Source organism: Hemiscyllium ocellatum, chromosome 9 (genome assembly GCF_020745735.1).
Source record: "Hemiscyllium ocellatum isolate sHemOce1 chromosome 9, sHemOce1.pat.X.cur, whole genome shotgun sequence".
NCBI classification, from domain to species: domain Eukaryota; kingdom Metazoa; phylum Chordata; class Chondrichthyes; order Orectolobiformes; family Hemiscylliidae; genus Hemiscyllium; species Hemiscyllium ocellatum.
This window is the reverse complement of record NC_083409.1, coordinates 102,303,701-102,329,041: the sequence shown is the minus strand read 5'-3', so window position 1 is coordinate 102,329,041 and position 25,341 is coordinate 102,303,701. Positions and strand designations below refer to the sequence as shown.

The 25,341-nt window shown below is 37.3% G+C and overlaps 1 protein-coding gene across 1 annotated transcript in view; it reads right to left on the bottom strand.

Moving 5' to 3' along the window:
• Nucleotides 1-242: 242 nt before the first annotated feature.
• The window catches only part of selenof (selenoprotein F), a 41,832-nt gene continuing 16,733 nt past the window's right edge, over nt 243-25,341 (bottom strand). Inside the window, exons 3-5 of the mRNA XM_060829980.1 lie at nt 14,597-14,660; nt 7,259-7,308; nt 243-885 (exon numbers count right to left, since the gene is read on the bottom strand). Of these exons, the coding sequence (XP_060685963.1) occupies nt 754-885; nt 7,259-7,308; nt 14,597-14,660 (246 nt within the window). The 3' untranslated portion in view covers nt 243-753. The remainder of the gene's footprint in view (nt 886-7,258; nt 7,309-14,596; nt 14,661-25,341) is intronic.

The window sequence follows — 25,341 nt, the reverse complement described above, 5'->3', positions numbered from 1 at the left end:
TCTAGTGATAATACCACTAAGATACTGTCTCCCCTATTAGCAGGTTTTCAAACAATACTGCAAAATCATATGAATTTTGGTCTACAAATAAAACACATGGAGGAATCCTGAGTTCAGTATACAATAGTTTTGTAGATATTTCAATTAAGTTTAAACAGCACTGTAATGGACAGAAAAAAAAACTGGCATTGGTAGTTTAACATCGATAGTCACTGATTCCATTAATAAAATTAAAGCAATGCTTCAGAAATAACTTTTTATTATTCCAAATGTAACAAGGTCATCTTTCCAACCCACTTGTATTACAGCAGAGCAGAAACATCAGTAAATGCACAAGACATCAGGCTATACATACCCTTAAAAAGGTTTCCTGTGCAGCCTTCACAAAAGAGCAAATACTTATTGCATCCGATCCACTGCAGTAAATAGCAGGCAGCATCTAATTACAGCCAACAAAAACCATCTACATTTAATAGAAAATTTTAGAATAGACTTGAAGTGAAATAATACAGAACATCTGTTTCAAAAGAAAAACAATACTTCCAAACATAAAATATGATAGTGTGACTAAATGGACCAAATTCCAGATAATTTCAAATAACAGCTTGATTCATTCCAAAGTATAACATGATCTATACTTATCAATTTGTGTCACCAATTTCACTGGCATGACACAGGTGGTTTCCAGATATTAGCACAGTCCTGTATATGAATGATAACTCCGTAAACTGCAAGAACAATCAATTATGTAACTTATAAGCGTTCTAACTTTTCACTGAGAAATTCTTCCACACTATCAGTGTTCCATTTGAGAATGCTCAGCTCTTCTGCAATGTTCCCTTTGTCGTCCAAAAGCTTTAGCACAGGATCAGAGCCACGCACGTACTAGAAAAGGCCAAAGAAAATAAAACTTAGGTATTTTAAATCAGTTATAAACTTGCCTTCGCAAGATGCCCCTTTTCTATTAGTCAATTATTTAAAGTTGAATAAAAAGGAGACTATACAAAGACATATGTGTATTGATTTTTTTACTGATATTTTTGATGTTCATATAAATAAGTGGTTTATAAACATTTTTTTCCAGACTTTCTAATATGTAACAAAATTGGTATTGGTTTCAAAATATGCTGGATTGCTGAAATAGGATGTGAACAGTTTAAATGAAGCAATTTTACATCTGCACTGCCATTCAACATCAATTTCTCCATGACAGCTCTGGCCAAGTGCTTTTTACTGCAATAATTAGCATTACCTGGTTGCACCAGTTCCCTGAATTCACTTCCAAGGCAATTTATGTACATTCCATTCTCCCTTCCTTTCCCTGACAAACTGTAGCAGCTACACCTATAGTTAGAATTCATTCAATTGAATGACTAATACGCGACTCTGGGTCTAGGTGCCAGGATTTTAACTTCCCACCATCACCATCTCAACTCACTGAACTGGTTCATCAAGTTCACATGATCTGAACTTTGTGGACATAAAAGAGGCCTTGCATCACTTCGAATTTGCTCAATAGATTGGATTTATTTTTAAAATTTCATCTATTTACACTTCTTGTTGTTGTGGAAAGGCTGCCAAGATCATTAAAGACCCCTTCCATCGTGGTAATGCTGTCCTACAACCTCCGTCAGCAGAAGATTCGGATGCTTGAACACACGCACAAACAGGTTTGGAGCAGCTTCTTCCTTGTCATTATTAGACTTCTGAATGGACCTCTCTAACTTCAAATAATGCTGATCTTGGTTTGTGCACCTTCTGTGTAGCTGTAACCTTGCATGCCTCTATCTAAACACCCTTTGATCTGTATAGCCTTGCTGGCTATGATCTGCCTGCACTGCTTGCAAAACAAAGCATTTCACTGTACTTAAGTACATTTGACTACAATAAATAAAATTTTAAAAATTAGCTCACTCCTCAGGACCTCTGCTCTCCTGTAGGCCAATGGAAGAACTGGAGAAAAATGGACACATTTACCTACTGGAATAGTTGCTTTATAGCATGACAGTCCAATAATTTTACTGAAATGTAGCTGTTTTTGTATGTAATTTTACAAATGCCTTTGGTTTAAAAATGCAAACATTACTGTGTATTATATATTACATAAATGTTTAATTTTTAAGTATTTTCAGACAAAGTTTGGCAAATTATGTCATAAGAGAGGGAAAACATACATATACATTCCATTGAGATGACGATTACCATCTATCTACCTGGAGTAGAAATTGTACAAACAAATAAGATAGGTTTGTATTTCGGCTGCACTCCACAACACAGTAGTACTTCAAGGTCCAATCGGAGTTCAGAACAGTAAATCTGTGATCGGAGGATTCCAGAAGTGAACCCAAGATGAACAAACACTCTACTACAGTGGCATCCCACCTCCCAGCCAACTCCTCCTGCTATCTATACCCAGTAAAAGGCTATAATGCCAAGCTTGCCTGTTCCAATTAGAAGGTGCAAAGAAGGTTTACCAGGATGCTGCCTGGACTGAAGGGCTTGTCTTATGACCAGGAGGTTGACTAAGCTCGGACTTTTCTCGTTGGAGAGGAGGAGGAAGAGAGGTGACCTGATTGAGGTATACAAGGTAATGAGAGGCATGGATAGAGTCAAACGCCAGAGACTTTTCCCCAGGGCAGGACTGACTGGCACGAGGAGTCATAGTTTTAAGATATGAGCAGGAAGGTATAGAGGAGACGTCAGAGGTAGGCTCTTTACACAGAGTTGTGAATGCATGGAATGTGCTGCCAGCAGTGATGGTGGAAGTAAAGTCATTAGGGACATTTAAGGGACTGCTGGACATGCACGTTAGGTTATTTTACTGTAGATTAGGAATAATCCTCGGCACAACATCATTGTGTGCTATGTTTTTCTATGTTCTATGTACAGAATTTATCTTGTGATTGAAATTCATATGCAGGGAAAATCCTCAGTTGATGTTACCACCATACACAAGCAAAACATTCTGGACAGGTACTGAAAATAGGATTAGGAATAGTTAGGTGCTTGTTTTGACCTGTACAGATTGGATGGCCAAAGGGCCTCTTTCTATGCTATAGACCTTGAAGACAAAGTCAGATTCCTAAGAGGAACCTGCCTGGACAGATCATTTATAAAAACAATTGTTTTACTGAAGAGATCTTTTCCTAAATCACAAGCATCCAATCCTGCAGACATTGCTTTAAGTTTATTAATAGAAATGAAGGAAAAAAGAAATTAGAACACAGATTCAAACATTTTTAGACACATAGTACAGATACAGCTTCCAATCATTGCTACAATTCCAAGAACATCTAAATCATGCATTGTTTGCAAGACCTAGCCAAGCTTACTTCTGACAAAGTGTGCGCAAGTGAGTTTTGTTTGTTTTAATACTTTAATGGAGGCTAAGTGATTAAAATTCCAACTCATCTACTGGAACTGTGGACAGTGCTCAATCACGATGCTCCTTAGAGTAATACTGGAAGGAAACTATCCCTGCTGCACCGACAATGTTCTTTATAAAGAAAGTTCTCCCAATGACATCCCAAATCTCCAGTGTGGGATTAATAACAAATCATTCAAAAGATAGTTTTATTCTTTTAAACTCTTTCTTAAGAATGCTGATGAACATGTCTAACCACACACACACAAAAATATAAACAAAACAAATGTCTTAATTTCATTACAACACGTGAGTTGCTTTTCTCCCGAACACAAAAGTTTCTAAACTATTCAATCCAATAGACAAAGATTGAGCTTCAGATTCGGAGATATATCCCTCAGAGGAGCAAAAGCAATGTGGTGGACATTTTTTGATTACAATTTCCTGGTTTTGCAAGTATAAATATATGAGGCAGTTATAACAAACTCCAGTTTGGTCGGATTTCTTTAAAGAAAGTTTTAACATTGTAGTGTCTCAATTCAAGCTAGCTAATATGTATATTGTACTGGTGTACCTTCAGTTTTCATTAGTGTTAATTATGGCAAAGACATAATACCACCTCTGTCAGAATCATGGGTTCAAGATCCATTACAGAATGGAGAAGGTAGCCCAGAGTGTCATTTTCTGCAATATTAAGAGTACCAGCGACCTTTGACCAAGAAATTAAACAAAAGGCTGTGTTCCCTCAAGTAGGTACAAAAAGATCCCACTGAACTATTTGAAGAAGAAAGCGGTCCAAGGCAATATTTATCCCTCAGCTAACAGTATCACAGATTGTCTGGTTCCTTTTCTCAGTGCATACACTGGGGCAGTGTTCCCTCAGTTAACAGGTGTACGAAAAAATTTTAAACTGAAAGAATCTTTGGAACATCACAAGTTGCAAAAGATGCTTTGCAATTGCAAGACTGGTCTTTCATTAATGAACCAGCAATGGAGACCATTGAAATTTGCAAGATATCACATTTCACGTAAAAACTTGAGCCCCAGAGGCATAAATCTAAATTTGGAATGTTACTTCAGATGAGATTTTTGAGATCTTTCACTAATTTTGGAACAAGGGCAAGTTTAAAAATGAAGCTTTGTAATCTGACTCAAAGCAGCTGTGCATTTGGACTGACTTCAACAACTCAATCTTACTGCCTGTTCTATAAATTACTAAAATCAACTTAGCTAGTTATAGAAAGCTCTTATGCGACCGGTATGAATAGTGTTCTTAGTTGATGTAGGAACATAGACAGGTCAGTGTACAATCTGAGACAATTAATTAATTTATCACTCAATTTGGGTAAGCCAGTTCTGATTATTTAGCAATTAAAACTTCAACTTATGCAGCTCACAGAAGTGTAATTATGGCAACTGACTTAACTGAGAAAATCCATGAAGACTTTTTGGAGAAATCTCATTGCTATCACAAATTCAGTGAAGCAAACCTAATGAAAATTCTCAGTACTGATAACCACACACAAAAAAAGCCCCTTTTTGAAAGCTTTCCACATTCCTCTTAGGAAGGATCTTGGAAATTAGTGTTCCTTTATTAGAGCTTCTCATAAGCAGCATGGAATTTGGAACAGGTGCAGAAAAAAAAAACTTGCCAATAAGTCATTTGTCATAATGTGGCAAAAATGTCAGAATCAGGTTAGTCTCTTAATAAAAGGGTGTCAGTTAAAGATTGAGATGTGGAGGAGTTTTTTGTGTCAGAAGGTTGGGGTCTTTGGAACTCCTTCCTATAAACAACTGTAGGAAGAGTCCTTGTGCAAATTTAAGGCTGATATAGATAGATTCTTGATTAGGAGAAATCAAGAGTTATGGGGAGAGGGCAGGAAAGTGGATATGAGAAAGGTTGGATCAGCATTGATTGTATCGAATGGCAGAGCAAGCTCAAGGGACTGAATGGCCCAGCTGGTTCCTATTTCTTGTGGTCTCAAAAGAATCCATACTGGATTTTGTCACAAATGCTTAATTCTCCTGTTACAGGCAGTGGGAAGAGATTTGACCATCATGAGGCTGAATCCTTTACCCTAAAGCTATTTCTTTACCTAAAAGGCTATTTCACACACTTGCTCAGGAAAACTTTAAAGTTACAGGTTTGGCAATTTCAGAATCAGCGAAGCTTCTCTCTCACACAGCCATTTCAAGTCTATGCTGGCCTCATATGATAACCATTTCATCCAACCACAGCCTCTGCATTTTTCACTTCACTAAAATTCTTCAAATACTTATTTTACATGATCTTTGACTGATTCAGCTTACATAGCTGGTTGCAGTTATACAATATGCATATGTTAATAACCTTTTGCACAAAAATGTTTCCCAATTTTCATTGATGTTAAATTTTAAACTTCATGCAAGTGGATAGCTAAGACTCTTAAGATCACTCATATCTATATACCTTCAGTAGAGTTATTTAGTATATTTACTTAGAAAAGTGTCAACAACTCCACTATCCTTTCTTGAAAGCAGTGCTTAATCTACATTTGTTAAAATTTCATCTAGTTATTTCTTTTAACAAAAAAAACTCCACATGCTGTCGTCATAGCTTTTCTTGCCTGTAAGCCCTCTTTTGAAGAGCTGTAAATATACCCTTTAACTTGCAAGTGTTCCAAGTGTGGACTGTGCACTTTTGGTTCCCCACACCTTCTGCAGTTATACAATAAGACGTCTGTCTTAAATGTGGCAAAAATCTAAGAGACCCAGATTAAACATCAGCCTTGTGTATTTCACTTGACTTTTTTGTATTCATTCTTGGGGTGTGGACATCACTTGCAATATTTTCATTTTGAACTATCTTCAAGAAGGTGGAGCAAGCTGCTTTATTAGAACTGCTGCCCAGACTACTTTTAGGGAGTACCAGTGCAATGAGTGATGTGATGTAGTTGCAACCCAGAATATTGATTGCCCTAGTTAAAGCCAGTGCCTCATGGCCTTATTATCACAATTTAATTGGCTCATAGTTTAAAGTTCTTTACCATGTCAAGATTCTGCAGAGAAGGGAGAATTGTGGAATATAAAGCTGTATTTTGGACATAATCCTATCTGACCTCTGTGTGGTTAGAAAATTAAGTATCCCTTCGGTGGAGGTGCTTATTAATGTCTTTTTCTAAAATCTTACATTTGCAACCATTAAGAAGTGAAGATTTAGCAAAGAAAATTCATTGCAAGAAACCAAGAAATATTCACAGTATATTGAGTTGCAAAAGATTTCAAATGATACTCAATTCTCCTTTAAAATACCAAAAGAAAAAATGCTGGAAAATCTCAGCAGGTCTGGCAATATCTGTAAGGAGAGAAAAGAGCTAAATGACCTTTTGTCAAAGCTTTGTCAATTCTCCTTTGTTGACCATATTTACCTCGGCCAGTTCCCATTTTTTAACATGGTATTGTCATGAAGTTAATACCAGTCATGTGAAAATAAACAGGTGCCACACTGTGCCATAAGAAACAATGATGAAAGCTGGTAATTTTACATTAAGTCTCTTTCATGCCTGCCCTTCATCAATGGACAAGTATCAATTGGAGTACTTTGTTGTGGCATCCTATGATAATTATAGCAAGCTCTGAAATACAAGCAAAATGTGGAGACACACTGTAGATCGAACAGTATCTGTGGAGGGAGAAAAACAGAGTCAGAGTTAAAATTTTGAGCCTGATTGAATTGAATCCACCTTGAAGAGGAGTTATAACCAGACTTGAAACTTTAACTCTGTTACTGACAGACTTGCTAAGTTTCTCCAGCATTTTCTACTTTATTTCAGATTTCCAAAATATACAATTTTGGTAAGCCCTTAAAATATACATGGTCAGTTCTATGTAGTTTTCAATTTTATAAATTATTACCTTGATCTGAAGACCTTTGAACATCTTGGGCTTATCACTTCTGACAAAAGCTGAAGAGGAATTTTAAAAAATGTTAAAATGTAGTGTTTGTAGTATTTTGTCTACATAAAGGCTTTCTAAAACAAAAAATTAGTTCACTGCATCATGTAAAAAGTTAAATCACATACTGCAAGCTAATAATTCATTGCTTCCAATGTCAGCTGTAAAATATAAACAGTAAGTGCACAATACAATTCAACCTATATTAAATATTATGGCCCATTTCCTTCCTCTAAAGCATGGTTCAGAATTGCAATATATTCCAATTGTGGCAACCTGATTAATATGTGAATGGTTTAGATTGCTTGCAGAATACAAAATACCAGACTTCACACGGGTACTCACAAATCACATGCAAATGTAGAAACATTTATCATTTTAAATGGTATTCACAGTCAAGAGCATAATGCTCCTGGCATTGCAGGGACAAACAGTACTGAGCCACAACACAAAAGGTAAGTTTTAAAAGGAAGTAACATTCCAAGTGGAGTTGAGGTAATGCTAATATTCACTGAAAACTGAATTTAGCAGCACACATTGACCTATTTGACACTAATTAAACTCAACTGAAGCCCAATTGTTAGGTTTACCCTGACCATTTGGAAGGATGATTAAACTTCATGGGAGAATTTCAGGGAAGATAGGGTCATAAGTGGCAGGAGGTGAACTGTCCATTACAAAGAATTCAGTTATAATTTTCCCTGAAAGGATCAAATGGCCTTCCTTACTCAGCTCTCTCGTGATAAATATATTACAAGATAAGGTGGTTAATTCCAGGAAGAATGCAAATTAAGGGCTCCAGATGAAAAGTAATGTTAATTAATTCAAGCCAGCATAGCTTCATGAAAACCAAAGGGAGTTGCTAACAGATTAATTGTGCATTTTGGTTAGTTCAAACACTAAGTGCTTTTCCACTAAAATGAAAGAGGAACACCACTACCAAGTTCGACAAACAGGTTGACTCATTTCTACAGAAGTAGACCTGCATATAAAAATTGGAAAGGTCAGCTGGACATGGGCATCAGTACATAATGCTGCAATATAATCGGAAGAGCTTGATGTGAGAGAAAGGTGAGACAGAAGGAGAGTAGAAGCATGCTAATTGAAGAGAGAGATGTATTGCCAAATCTTTTAATCTTGCACTCATCAGGATAAATTCAAGATTGCCAAATTAAAAACTGTCAATTTGCCGTCAAATATTGTTTTTAATAAAGCCATTTATCAGTATAATGCGAATTACTAAAAAAAGGACAGGCTGGGGCTATTTTCCCGGAACATCAGGGGTTGAGGGGTGACCTGACAGAAGTTTATAAAATTATGAGGGTCATAGGTAGGATTAATAGACAAGGGGTCAGGGTAAGGGAAATCAAGAACTAGGGGGCATAGGTTCAAGGTGGGAGGGGAAAGATTTAAAAGGGATCTAGGGCAAGTTGGACCAAAGAGTCTGTTTCCGTGTTGCAAAGCTCTATGACTCTGACGGAAACAAAGCATAAATGATTTGGATTTCTGTAATTCAAGATAACCAGGGATGCACATTAAACCAGAGTACAATGAAACTGAAAATGCAACAGACAAGTGTATGAAAGCAATACATATTAGGCCATTCAAACCTTCAAGCTTGATCCGTTGTTGAATAATAACATGGTCGATCCATATCTTAACTTCATTTACCCACCAGATCACCAAATTCTTTAAAACTCTCACTTATCAAACATCGGTCAACCTCAGATTTCAATTTATTAATTAAACTAGCATTAGAGCTCATTGTGGGCGAGAGCTCCAAACAAATGAAAACTGCAATTTTGCCAATTGCAGTAAATGTTGCAATTTCTTTAAATTATTATTAATGGAATAAGCTGGTCTTTATTTAAATACTAATGTCTTCACTCAAAATCAATGTCATTTTGGATACTGTTACTGCATCAATACTGGATTTCCATTTTGTTTAAACAGCGAAGAATCTGAGAGTGTGCCAAGTGGAGATGGGGGTTGTATCAATACTCTGGCAGTTTAAGAGTGCAGGTTAATCCAACAATAAACTTTAAATTCAGTTAGAGTTGAAGGATTGGATCTATTGGTAGTCCAGCTGTTTACCTTTACAGTTTCTCACAGGAAATATTCATGTGCCTGTGACTACCCTGCGCAATTTAATCTGCCTTTAAAATTAATTGGTTTAACTGGTTGGATCAAATGGCCTTAAAAATAAGCCTGCAGCAAACAATGAGATAAGCATGGGCAAAACATGCTGCAAATTGAAGGAGTGGATTTTCAAAAATTAAATAGATTATTTTAATGCTACTTTCATGATTGACATATTTACATGACATGAAGTGATTAAAAATAATTAAACTGTAAAAATACACCATAAACATAGAAGAATCATTTACCCATGAAGTCTGCTTTCTGATTTGAAACAGGTTCAGTAAAGAACAAAAACAAATTCTCAAAAGAAAGTTCAAAAATATGAGGCGGACATTAAAGTTAATATGCACCATATTCTCCAATTACAATACTATTATTATTGTATGCATAAAGAAGATTTATTAAAATATTCCTTTCATGGTGTAAAAGATTGCTTTAAATGAAAATAACAAATCCATCCGATTTCTGTTTGACAGGAAAAGAAATGCACATGGAACTATTTGCTGCCTTGGTTGGATGAAGAAAGTTACATTGATCTTTGTCATGAAATCCAACTTAAATATAGTGAAGAATTAAAAGAATCACAATATCAGTAAAGAGTTGAAGTCAGGGATCATCGACAATGAATAAAGATCCTTAGCCCCACAGGGGAAATGCTTCCACCAAAGAACCGTCTCTAGCTGAGGGAGCGTATAACCACTGCTTGCATGGTGCCCATGTTACCAGCTTGATGCTCCTTCAGTAATAGGGGAACAAGAGAGATCAACAGAAGGCCTACATGGACCGGCAAAGGAGTTCAATAATGGCAATCCTGGGGAGATTGAAGAGTGGATATCGAGTATCCAACTTTTGCACAAGCTTTTCTGTCTATTCAGAGGGGAAAAAGTCTCACAGAACCTCCACAAGTTGGCTCAGACATCAGACAGACAGAAAATTTTGCTGCCCATAATTAGTCAATTCTGAAACAGCTTCACAATATGCAAAGTACACGCTTCCTTGTTTTGAATGACATGAAATAGCGATGTGCTATAGGAGGGTTTCTTGTACCACAATTTCTGGTATGAGTTGAGATACAAAATGAAAATCAGTCGAGACACTGAACATCAACTATAATCTCTAAACAAGTTTATGATAATACTGTCTGTATATTTTTGACTGTGCCTTTGTGGTGAATTTGAAGATGACTTTCAGTGAATGTCAGATCCATTTTCAGCTTCAACTGACATGGGCTTACTATTAGTGCTAGGAAGATAAAGTAGTTCCTGAAATGCCACGTTAGACTACTGATCACAATTGGTAAATTCAAACTTAATTGGTTGTGATTAGTTTGCAAGAATCAATTATGGCTTTCAGATAGCAGGAGCAGTCTTTGGTTAACTATCCCCGAAAACTTGGTACCAACCCGATATCAATGTGGCTGCCAAATTGAAGGTAAATGTGAAGCATACACTCTACAGAAGCCATGTAGCGGCTGAAAGCTTTCAGTAAGGACAGCTTGTACCTTACTTTATATTTTGTGACAGGGCAGGATCATTAATATCAAAAAGTAGTGGAATATACTAACTGTATCAACATTAAGAATATAATAATCAATGCTCAACTCCATTATCTGGAACTATGAAGATGGAAGTAGTGTGATACTAGAATACATGCACTGCATTCAAAAAACAGAAAAAGGTTACAACAATACTTTGCAACTTAAAAAAGGGACTCTCAATCCGGAAGTAATTTAAAAGGGATTTTTGAATAGGAATTGCTTTTATTAAAAGACGAAGATTAGATATTAATTCTTAAAATCCAACCAGCCCAAATTTGCTCTGCACCCCCCCCCCACTTTAAATGAAATAACTCTCAATGCTGATGCCACTGCATGGACACAATTCAAAAACTCAAGTTTCTTTTTATTGCAACAGAAGCATAAAAAAAATTGATCAACACAGTGTATTAGGAAAACAGAGCCTTCAAGGTCAGTTACAAAAGTTAGTGTAATCCCCATGCTTCCAACAACCTCACACCACTTAGACACCAATGTTCTAGAACATAGAACATAGAACATAGAAGGATACAGCGCAGTACAGGCCCTTCGGCCCTCGATGTTGCGCCGACCGAGTCCTACCTAACCTATACTAGCCCAATAACTTCCAAATGCCTATCCAATGCCCGCTTAAATGAACATAAAGAAGGAGAGTTCACCACTGATACGGGCAGGGCATTCCATGAACTCACAACCCGCTGTGTGAAGAATCTACCCCTAACATCTGTCCTATACCTACCACCCCTTAATTTAAAGCTATGTCCCCTAGTAACACCTGACTCCATTAGCGGTAAAAGGTTCTTAGTATCTACCCTATCTAAACCCCTAATCATCTTATACACTTCTATCAGATCTCCCCTAAACCTTCTCTTCTCCAATGAGAACAGCCCCAAGTGCCTCAGCCTTTCCTCATACAATCTTCCTACCATTCCAGGCAACATCCTGGTAAACCTCCTCTGCACTCGTTCTAAAGCTTCCACATCCTTCCTATAGTATGGCGACCAAAACTGCACACAATACTCCAGATGAGGCCTCACCAGAGTCTTATACAACTGCAACATGACCTCAGGACTCCGGAACTCAATTCCTCTGCCAATAAAGCCCAGTACACCATATGCCTTCCTCACAGCACTATTTACCTGGGTGGCAACTTTCAGAGATCTGTGTACATAGACACCAAGATCCCTCTGCTCATCCACACTACCAAGTAGCCTACCATTAGCCCAGTAATCCATCATCTTGTTATTCCTACCAAAGTGAACGACTTCGCACTTAGCTACATTGAATTCCATTTGCCACATTTCCGCCCAGCTCTGCAACTTATCTATATCCCGCTGTAACCTACCACTTCCTTCCTCACTATCCACAACTCCACCGACTTTCGTGTCATCCGCAAACTTGCTTACCCAGCTTTCAAGTCCTTCCTCTAGATCATTTATAAAGATAACAAAAAGCAATGGTCCCAAAACAGATCCTTGTGGTACACCGCTAGTAACTGCGCTCCAAGATGAACATAATCCATCAACTACTACCCTCTGTCTCCTTCCAGCCAGCCAATTCCTAATCCAAACCTCTAATGTATCCTCAATGCCATACCTCCGAAGTTTTAGCATTAGCCTACCATGGGGAACCTTATCGAACGCCTTACTAAAATCCATATACACAACATCTACTGCTTTACCCTCATCCACTTCCTTAGTCACCTTCTCAAAGAACTCAATAAGGTTTGTGAGGCACGACCTGCCCTTCACAAAACCATGCTGGCTATCCCTGATCACGTTATTCCTACCCAGATGTTCATAAATCTTATCCCTTACCATTCTCTCTAAGACTTTGCCCACCACTGAAGTCAGACTCACTGGCCTATAGTTACTAGGGCTATCCCTACTCCCTTTCTTGAACAATGGGACCACATTCGCTATCCTCCAGTCCTCTGGTACTATTCCCGTTGACAATGACGACATAAAAATCCAGGCCAATGGCTCTGCTATCTCCTCCCTAGCTTCCCATAGGATCCTGGGGTAAATGCCATCAGGCCCAGGAGACTTGTCTATATTCATCCTTTCCAATATTCCCAAAACCTCTTCCCTGCATATTTCCAGGGCATCCATTCTAATTATTTGTGATTCCATATTCACATCAGCAACAGTGTCCTGTTCCTGAGTGAATACTGATGAAAAGTACTGATTTAATGTCTCTCCAATCTCCTCCGCCTCCACACACATTCTGTATGCATGTTACAGGAAACAATAACCTAGCAAGTCATAAGATACCGAAATCAAATCACAATCAAGATTATGCTGAAAGAACCACACAGTTACATTGTTCAATACAATCTAAAAATACCACTTCAAAAGCAGTGGTGTTGTGTGTTTGACCTTCATTTAGTCTAATTTTCTCAATACAAACAAGCCTGGCCCAAGTAAAATGAAGTAGTTTTAACCAGGAACATTTGCACTATACTTCAAACACAAGATAGATTGATACAAAAATTTTCCTGCATTGTGTCTCCTATAATCCATTTTATATCCATGTCTACTCATTTCAAACTGCTTATTCATTTGTGTGCAGCTGCTTTGCCCTAACCTGGAACTCTTAAAAATCTGTTCTTTCACATTACCCAGCTATTCACTCCAACCGTACTTGTCCTTAAAAAGGAAAACAAAACATGTCACCTCCACTGACACCAAATTCCACCTCCCATTTTAGCAACCCACTGCAACATCACTCAATATCTTTTCTCAATTTCCTTTGGCCCTTTAATTTATTTACTATGGTTTCTATCTTCGATTAATCCAAAAATCCCTCTAACCTAAAATCCAAATCACTGATGAACCAAAGTACAAAAGTAATATGAGAATAGAACCACGTAGGATAGATATTCCCTTCTAATCACTCAGGTAGCACTCAACATCTGCACATTTTCTTCCAGCAAGTTTTTAATTTCATGTTGCTACCCTCTAAGCCCACACTCCAAATCTTCACAGGCCATCTTTCAATGAGATGGCAACAGAGCCAGACAACAGGAGGAAACTGCAGTGCCAACACAAAAACATTGAGTACAAAATCTAATTGTGCAGGTGTATCAGATTTCCTTTTCTGAAGAGCATTAGTGAACCAGATGGGTTTTCATAATGAACAATGGGTCAGCATTACGACTGAAAATAAATTACAGATTCAATCAAATTAATTTTCATCCCCTCCACTTATCTGAAAGTGTAATGCAACCAGTGAATCATTTTTGAAGTACAGTCATTTTGCTTTCTATAAATAATAAACAGCACAGTTACTGAAAAACAGGAGTGGAATAACCAGCACTGATGGTGTTGACTGATCAATGAATGTTGTTTTGGAGGCTTGAAGAATGCCAACCTAGATAACTGAGCTCAAATCCTGACATGGGACAATACAGTCTTCTAAATCAGTCACTACACCACGATAGCACAAAAAAACAAATTCATGAGTGCCTCCATAGCTTTATGAACCAATTAAATTTGTCTAATGTTGGAAGTTTTACATTTTTTCCCTTTTAGTGTAAAGATCCAATGTTGCTTTCCTGAAAAGATATGCCAAAATTAAAATAATTGTTCATTAACAACATGCATGCAAACGTATTCACTTACCCTGGACTTGGGGGAACCTTCCCAATTTTCATCCACACACTTCAAGGACAGCTCCAGCATAAAGCTGATGGGAAGACAAAACAGTAGCCATAAAAAACACAAATTAATTACATTAAGGCAACAAGCTTCTGTTAATCACTATGATAAACAGATTTGCTAAGTATTTTCAATCATTATGTTGTATATTATCCAGTTACAAGTTCATCTTTTAGGTATGCAATTATAGTATGAGTTAAGAGAGCTGTATTTCATACTGCAAAGCCAGGTTCCCATGTCAAATTGTTGTCTCATTTCCCCCCTCAGTCGAAGCAAAACGCTCAGAGACATAGTATAGTCCTACTTCCATCTTTATTCCAGGGCCTGGAGGGGGAAGAGAATGATTGCCCACGTGCACAGAAACAAGAGTTCTCAGTCTTCTTTCTGGAACAGCAGTTTCTTAAATAAACTATATAGTCATTTTACAGGGAAGAGCACCAGATAAAGCAAAATACATATTGACTGGGTGACCATTACAATTGGCGAGTGTCAGTAGCAAAGATTAAGCCATCTGCTGTTACACAATGAATAAGTGGCTTCACAAAATGAATACTTTTCACCTTATTAACTGACTTTACACACTGAATGCTTCTAATATTGTTCAATGGCTCTACATGACGACTGCTTTTCCACCTTGTTAACCCATTACCCTTGCCTCTAGCACCCCACTGTTAACCGCAAGTTCTTATCTGATTTGAGTCATGCTCAGCTGAACCTCTTGTTTTACAAAACTCAGAACTTAACTTTTTCCCTATATACTGCTCATATGCTATACACAAATCTAAAATACCATTTTGTGTGTATGATTTTGCTATTGAAATAACAAAGTCTAGTTTAGTAATGCTGAGTAACAGAACTCTTCCAGCACTTTTCTCTGATGGTGTGCAGAACATGAAATCCTAGTTGTCCTTTGGGTGACCAACTAAATGAAGAATGCTTAAAACTGAGCAAAATATTTGCAAGTATGATGGCCTTTCACAGGCACATTTCTCTCTCCAAAACAAAAAGGCATGTTACTTTGATACAATGCAAGAAATGTCAAGAAGTGATCAGAGGCATAATCGGAACAGTAAAACTTGAAAGCCCAGCACTAAGCTTTTCTTTCAATTTTTTCTCCTAGATGACATTTGCTATCTGCCCCCATGTAAAGAAATGGAAAAACAAAATTTCATGCCAGGAAGTGGGTGGGAGGAATTAAAGTTTTAAACAAATATTTTTCTGTTGATTGTTCAAATTGTGGGAATCAGGATCATTCACACTTTGGCTTGTGGGCTTTAACCAGCCCATAAATTTTAACTTTATTTGCTAGTTTGTCACATTTGAGTTTTGTGTCAGAGAGCTTCTGAAAGGCTATTTATAGCTATTGCCTTACTGGGTGTATCTTCAAATCAGATGGCAGAGCAAAGTAACAATAGCTTGAGAAATAAATAAATTTCCATGACCATTGATATTGATGTTTATATACACAAAAGATATAGTTACACTTCGGTTTAGTAAGCCAGACAGATTCATAATCATGGTCTGCAAATCTTATTTGATGGAATGCTAAAATTGCAGGTGAGGGTCCTCTTCAAGAGTCTATATGGCATAACCTGTGACAAGGCAACATGAATATGAAAGACTTTTCATGTCTGAGAAAGAAAATTATATCACACTGAAGCATTGCAATGCTGAAGATCATAACACCAAGAGGCACGAGTTAAGGGATTTATTGTCTAGCATAAATTATACTGCAATATAGTTTACTACTTGACCAATGGGTACTGACTAGTAATTTCTTGGCTGCAACTGAAAGCAATTACATAACACAGGTAATGTGCAACAACATGCATTTTGCCAATTTATTTTTGCTCATGCTGATTTCTTCATACCTCAGTGACATTTCCTACACTTGATGACTATACTTTACTATGGATGTCTCCCAAGCCACGAAGTAGGCAAACTTCCAACTGCACTAGTCAAAAGGAAATTGATCTAGAATGTTTTTCCTAACAGACTTAATACAAAAGCAACATGGGAAAAAAAATAGAAATACTATAAAATTACTGTCAATTCAATTTCAATTTCAACAATAAAAAAATTGGTATTATCCATTATCTATGGTTATCTAAAAACTCATGTGCTGGCTACAAACATGTAACAGTGTTGTTCAAGTCAATACTTTGCTCAGGTGAAAAAAATCAATGTACTAATAATGAAACTCTGAAAATAAAGTACAACAACTTGCATTCACTGGATAATTATGGGACAAAGTTCAACACCAAGCAATATAAAGAGAGATTGACAGCCTGAGACGTTTTGATACAAAAAAACTTTTCAGGCCTAGCAGCTGACAGCATGACCAATGAAGAATTACATGAGGGAGGTGCAAGGCAATAGAAGAAATTGAAAATCAGAGTGAAAGTTTTACATGTTTTGTTCAATCAGGAGCCAATATACATCAGCGAGAACATGACTTTGTGAATTAATACACAGACAGAATTTTGATTACCCCAAGCGTATGGAAAGTAGAAGGTAGGAAGCTGGTCAGGAGCATGCTGGAATAATCAGATTTGGAGGTAACAAAATGGAAAGTTGGAAATTGTTGGGGTTGCAAATAAGCAGATTTGTGATAGTGTGGATATTGGTCAGGAGGTTTCTTGCGGGGACAATAATGCTTTCAATACAGTAATGCATGAAGTTAACTCCTAGTCAGGCTACTTAAACTACAAAAACATTGACAAAGATTGTAAGGTATTCTGTTATATTGTGATATTAAAATAGATATTTTGCTGTATTTACACATTAGCATATGCTGGAAATGACAATTAAATCAGTGCTTGATGGCCTTTTACAGTCACAGAAAATGTATAATAGCATTTTAAAAGATGTTAGAAATCCAGGGTGCAATTTGTCATTTCCCAAAATTCTATACCAGCTTTGAGCAAGTGCTCAACTCACTTCCCAACACACAAGTATGAATTGTTACTCATAGCTCCCAATTAAAGTCCAAATGTTAAAACAGAAACATTGATCTCATGCTGCGATGACACACAGCTCAATGGTCTTCTTATATTTGGAATACAAATAACTAATTTAATCAGATACATTTCTTACTGCATACAAGAGTGCATTTGTAAAGCTCACTGGCTATTGAGTGTATTCAGGAACAATGTATCAGTTGTGAATCACTTTTAAATGCACTTTGGAGAATAATCATAATACACCAGTGGCAGTACAAGGCAGCCAGCTGTTCAAATTTAAACCCCAATGAGTGAAATACTTTTTGGAAATCTCTGAAGCTACAATGAACTTCTGAAGACATTGATGCACTTTTCTCCACAATACACATTGATATTCATACAAGACTGTTGCAGCTTACTACAAATAAATTAAATTACTATAGAATCAAATACCTGGAAGATGCAATACTGAGGCTTTGAGCTCCACTGACTATTACTGTGCAATTAAAACAGATTGTTGAAGGGGACTAGTGGATACTAAGGGAAGCTAAACACTGCATATGTAAAGTCAAAATCTCTGTCCTACTCTTCAGCCTTGACCTAGCCAATTCCAAATGGTGGGGCGATTTGTTGGCAATGAATCTTGTGAAGCTTGCCCACTGCCCATTCATTTAGCTACCAATTTTGATTCCAGTGTGTCAGGTCTGTTTTCAACTTATTGAATGTAGCCCTCCAAGGTATTTTCACACTTGATTTTATTTTGTCCTTTATTAAATATTCTCATTCACAAGAGCTGAGTGTTGCTGATGAGGCCACCTTTAAGGTTACCCTTAATTGGCCTCTAGAAGATGATACTCAGCTATTCTATTTGAACTACGTAGAGTCAGAGTCATATAGCAACCTCTGTCCAACCCGTCCATACCGACCATAATCCCAAAATAAATTAGTCCTACTTACCTGTGCATGGCCAATATCCCTCCAAACCTTTCCTATTCATGCACAGATCTAAACGTCTTGTAAAATGTTGCTACTGTACATGCATCCAGCACTTCCTCTGGCAGTTCATTCCACACACGAACCACTCAAAAAAAATTGTCACTCATGTCCTTTTCAAATCTGTCATTTTATATTAAAATTATGTCCCCTAGTCTTGAAATCCCCCATGTTAAGGAAAAGATATCTACCATTCAGCTTATCTATACCCCTCATTATTTTATAAGCCTCGATAAGGTCACCTCTGAACTCCCTACGTTCCTGTGAAAAAAAGTCAAAATATTAAATGATACTATGATCACCATTTTGCATAGTGTTCCATTTTATTTCCTGGAACCCAATTCAGTCCTCGCTGGGCTAGAAACACTGATTATGAAAATTCTCTGTGCAGATTGTCCTGCTATAATGTGAGTTTTGTTAATGTGAATTCGCTATAATTGACAAAACAGATATAGCTTCCATATCGCGAATTTTTAAAGCATATATTGGCTATAACGCAATTCCAGCCCCATTAGTTTAACAGTGCTGCTATTACACGATTTTCTTACAACATGGAGTTGCACAAAAACAGAACTACCGCATTATAGCAGAACCGAGTGTATACAAATCAGGAATTTCTCCTTTGCACTTCAGTGTTTATACCTCAAGTGTATTATGATAAAACAATTACACTTAGCATACCCAAATCAGCAGTTTACGCAGCCTTCTGCAATTTGCCCCACAATTTATTTCTCCATCTCCTTCTGACTATTTGGTGCACTACAGCTTGCATCCTCTGGAATTCTACCTCTGGTCTTCTGATTTTAGTCCCCTTAATGCATTCCATTCCAGTTTCTTTGAAAAATATTCAATGTTTTCCTTCTCCATACTTTTTGAATACCTTGCAGCCAGGAAAACAATGTTTCCAACCTTTTGTATCAGAGAGGTCACTGCCACTATCAAAATCCCATATAGTCTCAGCTCACCAACTTTATTTAATCAGATTCTGTATAGATGTACATGCACTCCAAATCTTCAGCTTCTCTGATCATTCCACCTCTAAACTATTCTATACAATGTTGCTTTTTGTCTCTCCTTGTACAATGTGCCTTGTTTTACTTATTTCATACTCCATCCTGATACTCAACAAATGAGATAAAACAAACTTTTGAGGTGCAGCCCAGGCATATTGAACATGTCCCTTATGATCCGGAATTGTTCAAGCAATTGGAACATGGCTTCTCTCCTGCACCACTTCCCCAGCTTTTTGTTAAATCAGTTTAAAATGATGACCCCAGTATTGAATCATTAACTGTTTTTTAAAATTTCTTCCCCAGCTCCTGAAATATACAGACCACTCAGCAAAGCTAATCTACACTGGTAGTTAAGCTCCACTCAATATATTTATAGCACCTGAAAATGTGTTGCTGGTCAAAGCACAGCAGGCCAGGCAGCATCTCAGGAATAGAGAATTCGACGTTTCGAGCATAAGCCCTTCATCAGGAATCTATTTATAGCACCCCCTGCTATTCTCTGGGCAGCTCCTTCCCAGCCACCAAGTCGCTGCACCAGATACCACTGCATGCAAGTAGAAACTATATTCCCAGCTCCATCAGGAACAAGTATCCTTTCATATACAAATTTAAACTTTGCTGACTGTCTAGTTGTAACAAGCATCAATAATAACATTCATATTTAGCCAGCTTCCCTCATTTATTGCTTATTACCATTGACTTGCCACTTTAAAGCAATAAAAAGCACATTAATTTTCAGCTTGATAAAAGCACACTATTTATTCATTGCTTCCCACTCAAATATTAGAGCTGCTATTCTGTCCATAATACTACTGCATGATTTTTGTCAGTTATTGAAAACTGGAACATAAAATGGCAGTAAGTATAACTAGTTGCAGAGAAGAGTATAACACAAAGATTTAAACATTAATTCTTGTAATAGATAACCTACAGGACAAAAATGTTATGTAAACAAGGGCAGCTAAGGATGGGCAATAAATTCTGGCCTAATCAGAGATGCCCTTACTCTGCAAAGTGAATAAAAATATTCAGAGTACACACTGCCCATTAGAAGTACTTTTATATTCTGAACAGATAAAGGAAAAATAACAGAACCGGTATTGGTCAAATACCTGATACTATCACGAGAGTGCATCAGCCACTATTACAAACACACTACTTCATTATGCACATCCCATGCATGTGAAGAGTTCACATTTCCACAAAGTGATATGAACATCAGCTGTTTAGTTAGTGCTTTCTCATTTCAACAAACTCTGTTGTTGGACTACAAATTGGGAGGCTGTTGTTGAGCTAAGAAAGAGAAGAAGCTAGTAAAGTCCTGTGGAATCTAGTAGTACGATTTTAAACCAGAAAGTACAAAGTACAATTGTCTTAATAGTCAAGGTAATTTCCTTAGATAGCAATTGTTCTAAAACATACAATGATAGATGTGATGGGTATGCACAAAATGCAGTAGATATTTTCAGTAACTGCAAGTATATAGGCAATTTCTTTTGTAATTTCATGGATAGTTAGACTTACTCCCAGCTTATCCCTCTTTGTTATACTGATTGGAAAATGCAACTTTTGGCAGACTTCGATTCCAAAAATTTGTTCCAGCAAATATTGTGTATCCAGATTTGATGGGGCATAATATCAGAGAAAAGTTCACTGATGAGAATTTAAACATTGACTTTCAATGTTTTGCTTAGAATCCTATACACAACTATACTCAAAAGCCAGATTTCAAATAAAAAGTGCATGTCTGTATTTTTTTCAATTATTTAAATTGATTAATTCCACAAAACCAAGATATGCTTTATATTTATTACTGTTGACTAGTGAGTTTGAAAATAGCTGAATGCTGAATCTTCTTTAATTCATTTGTGGCAAGCAGTTTGAGATGCAAGGAGTGGTAACTTGAAACATAAATTCATGTACATCTCTTCCATGTAATAGTATGACATTCTACAATATGGTTGAATAAAGGAGCCATTTTTTCACTAAATATCAACCAACTTAAAACTCAAGACAAAATAAATTGTTTGAAGTAGCAGAGAACCAGAGTGCAGGAAGTATTTGGATCTTGAAAAGATCACTTTTAGAAAACGATGTACTGTCACCAAGTTTACAGAGGGCAAAATTACATGGCGAGTCTAGAGAGGGAATACAGACAGGTTAAAATGAGTAGGCTAAAAAAATTGGCAGATGGAGAAAGACTACACTGAGGTTTCTTGCGTATGAATTGCAAAAAAGCCACCATGCGAGCTCAGGAGATAATACAGGTGGCAAAATGAATGGTGGCCTTTACTCCTAAGGATATGGAATATAAAAGTAGGAAGGTCTTCCTAAAATTATACAAAGGGATCAGAACCAAACTGGAATACTGCAAACAGTTTTTGTTCCCTTATCGAACTAAAGATATACTGGCATGAGAGGCAGTGCAGAGAAGGTTCACTGTCAATTATGGGTCTGGAGGGATTTCATTATAAGAAGTTCAGAAATGAATGAAAACAAAACTCATGTAGGCACTGGCTGGCCAGCATTTGTTGCCCACAGTTGTAGATTGGCTTATAAAGATTTGAGGTTAGATGAACCAGAGGAGACTGGATTTGATTTATTATCGCCATCTGTCTAGAGATAGAGAGAAGGATCGTTTTACGTGCTATATAGATGAATCATACCTTAGATAAGCACATCATGGTAACAGAACAGAACAGAACAGAACGCAGATTATAGTGTTACAGCTGCAGAGAAAGATCAACTTTAATACAGGAGAGGTCTGTTCAAAAAGTTTAACAGCAATGAGGAACCGGTTTTTAAATTTCTGTATCTTCTGCCTGACAGAAGAGGGTGGAACAGAGTATAACTGGTGTGGGAGCATTCTTGGATTATGTTGGCTACTTTCCCAAGGCAGAGTGAAGAATAAACCTTGATTTATCAAGATTTTTAAAAAGGCTTGACAGGGTAGATAGAGAGAGATTGTTTCTCCTCACCAGAGTCTAGGACTAGTTGGTACAATCAAAATAAGGGGTCACCCATTTCAGACAAATGAGGAGGAATTTCATCTGACAAAAAAGGGTAGCAAGTCTGTGGAATGCTTCAACAGAATGAGGAAGACTGGGGTATGAATTTTCAAGGCTGAGATAGACAGATTTTTAAATCTGTGAGGGAATCATGGATCAAGAAGAAAAAGGCATGCAGAGAAACTGATTATTCTCAGATCAGCCACAATCTCATCATATGGCAAAGCAGATTCTATGGACCAAATGGCTTACTTATGCTCAAACGCCTTATATCCAGTTTCATTAAGATCTTAAACATCTTACTGCATTGGGGGAAACTTTACTTAGGTGACCAGGCAACGGATCCAGCAATAATCTTGACAATGCATTCAAACAACTTCGTTCAAAGACTTGCAGTTTGCTGTTTTGTTTCTCCTCCTTTTCCTGAATAACGTTGATACAATTGCTATTTTCCAATCCACAGGATCCTCTCAGAATCCAAGAACTTTTGGAAGTTTATAACCAATGCCTCTATTATCTCCACAGTCACTTCTTTTAAAGATACTAGAGTGGATCACATTTACGAGCACAGTTGGAGGGCAAATGGGAGTTGATGCAAGTTAGGTGATGACAGCAAGGTTTTAATGACAAGTTTACAAACTGTAGAAAGTGTCAGCTAGGAGCACACAAGAAGAGTCAATTTAAGAGTCATATATGAGAGGTTTCAACAACAGATGAGTAAAAAGAGGGGAAACTCTGCACAGCCTGCATCATTGTAACTTGGAGTTCACAACTGCCACTCTACTGTTGCTGAAACTCACTTCCAAACAGCATTGCGGGTGTAGATATGGTCACCTTTCACATGGTAACAATTCTATGATTACTAGCCCAGTGACATTATCACCAAGTACATAACATCAATAACTTCTATATTTAATTGATCTAGCATTTCTATCAAGCTGGCAGAGCAAAACAATAATAACAAGTAAATGGGAATCATACATTGTTATTAATTCGCCAGAATTGCTGCTCATTTGCCTATGTAACGGTTTACAAAATTGACGAGTGAAGAAGGAAAAATTCCTGGCTCCGTTGACAAACTGTTTATTGTGCACACAAGTACAATGGACCATTGTTCTTTGGGCATCAGAATATCGGATCTGTTGCGAAGTTGACACAATTCTAAGGTATTACAAAATATGACCAAAATGGCTTTTAGGCACATAAAAGAACTATGGTCATTAGGTGACAATCAAACATGGAATAAGCATTACATTGAGTTTTCAGTAGATTAATGACAGGTACAAGGAGCTCCTCAGAAACACTACAATGAGCAGTAAATGCAATTAGAGGTACAAATTAATTCAGAACACCCTCAAAAGCATAGGTACAGAGTTTAACCCAATCATTTCTGGTTCCACTGGGTAATGTTTCCAGCCGTAGCTGCTCCACACAGTATTATTATTTTTCCCTCTCCCCGCTCATTTGTGGGATGTGGGTAAGCTGCCTAATTACACAGAAAATGGAGAACAGATAGGGAAATGAATATTTCATGCTATGAAGTGTAGCCCTCTGGAGATGCAAGAGTTGGAGTTAGGTTAAACGAAACCTGAAAACAAAAATTGTGTTATACACCCGAGAGGTACACCTCAAATTACAGAATTCGCATCCTGCTGTCAACACATGGGATTATCCCATTCTATCTTTTGACCTCCTACTGATACATCATCCACAGAGTTTTTAACATTCTTCTGATTCTAGTCTCTTTTGCACATCCCAGAGTTTATTAAATCATTCCATGATTGGCATGTTGTCAGGTATCCAGACCTTAACCTTGAGAATATCCCCAACTTCTCCAGTCTCTTAAGACAAGCTTCAATGTCTACACGGAGCAGGATTTCAGTTACCTGTCCTAATCTCTCTCATGGTTCAAAGTCAAATTTTATTGACAAAGTTCACGCGAAGTACTTTGGAGTACTTAACCAAATTGAAAAAAAAAGGATACATGAATGCAAAAAGGTTGCTACTGTCAAAATGAATGATCGAATATTCAGTTTTAGTAACATCAATTAATGGATGTAAAAACTGGGGACATCATAACTACCCTGCTTTCTCGTGAATGCAATGGGATCTTTTCTGTCCAAGAGGACAGATGACACCTCACCCTAATTTCATCAAAAGACGTCACACCTTTATTGGTATAACACCTCTACAATAATGTGTGGGAATGCTAACCCATGTGAGATGCTCAAATCTCTGCAGAAAGGCAAGGATGCAATTAATGAGCCAAGGCTAACTGCTTGGAAAATGGAATACTCTCAATATCCCATCCAATTACATCATTTAAGAGTGACCCGCAGCAACATTTTCTCTTGGAAAGTGAAACGACAGTATAAGATTCAAGAAACATTCTGGTCAGCATTGAATGGAGGAACACAAAACCAGGAGTAGGCCATTTGGCCCCCTCATTCAATAAGATCATGGCTATCTGCTGCCTGGGCAACATGTGTTGCATGCTTTGGGCTCATCTCTTGATTTCCTTAGTAAACAAAAATTTCTCTCTCAGATTTCCATTAAACAATTGAATTAACGTTGACTGCCAATTGAGGAAGAGTTTCAAACCTCCACTACTCTTTCCCCATGAAAGTGTTTTCTAACAGTGCTTGTGAATAGCCTGGCCTTACTTCTTAGTGGAAATAGTTTCTTTATCTACTCTGTCTTTCCCCGTTAATAACATGAAGACCTCAATTAGATCACTTCTTAACTTTCTATAT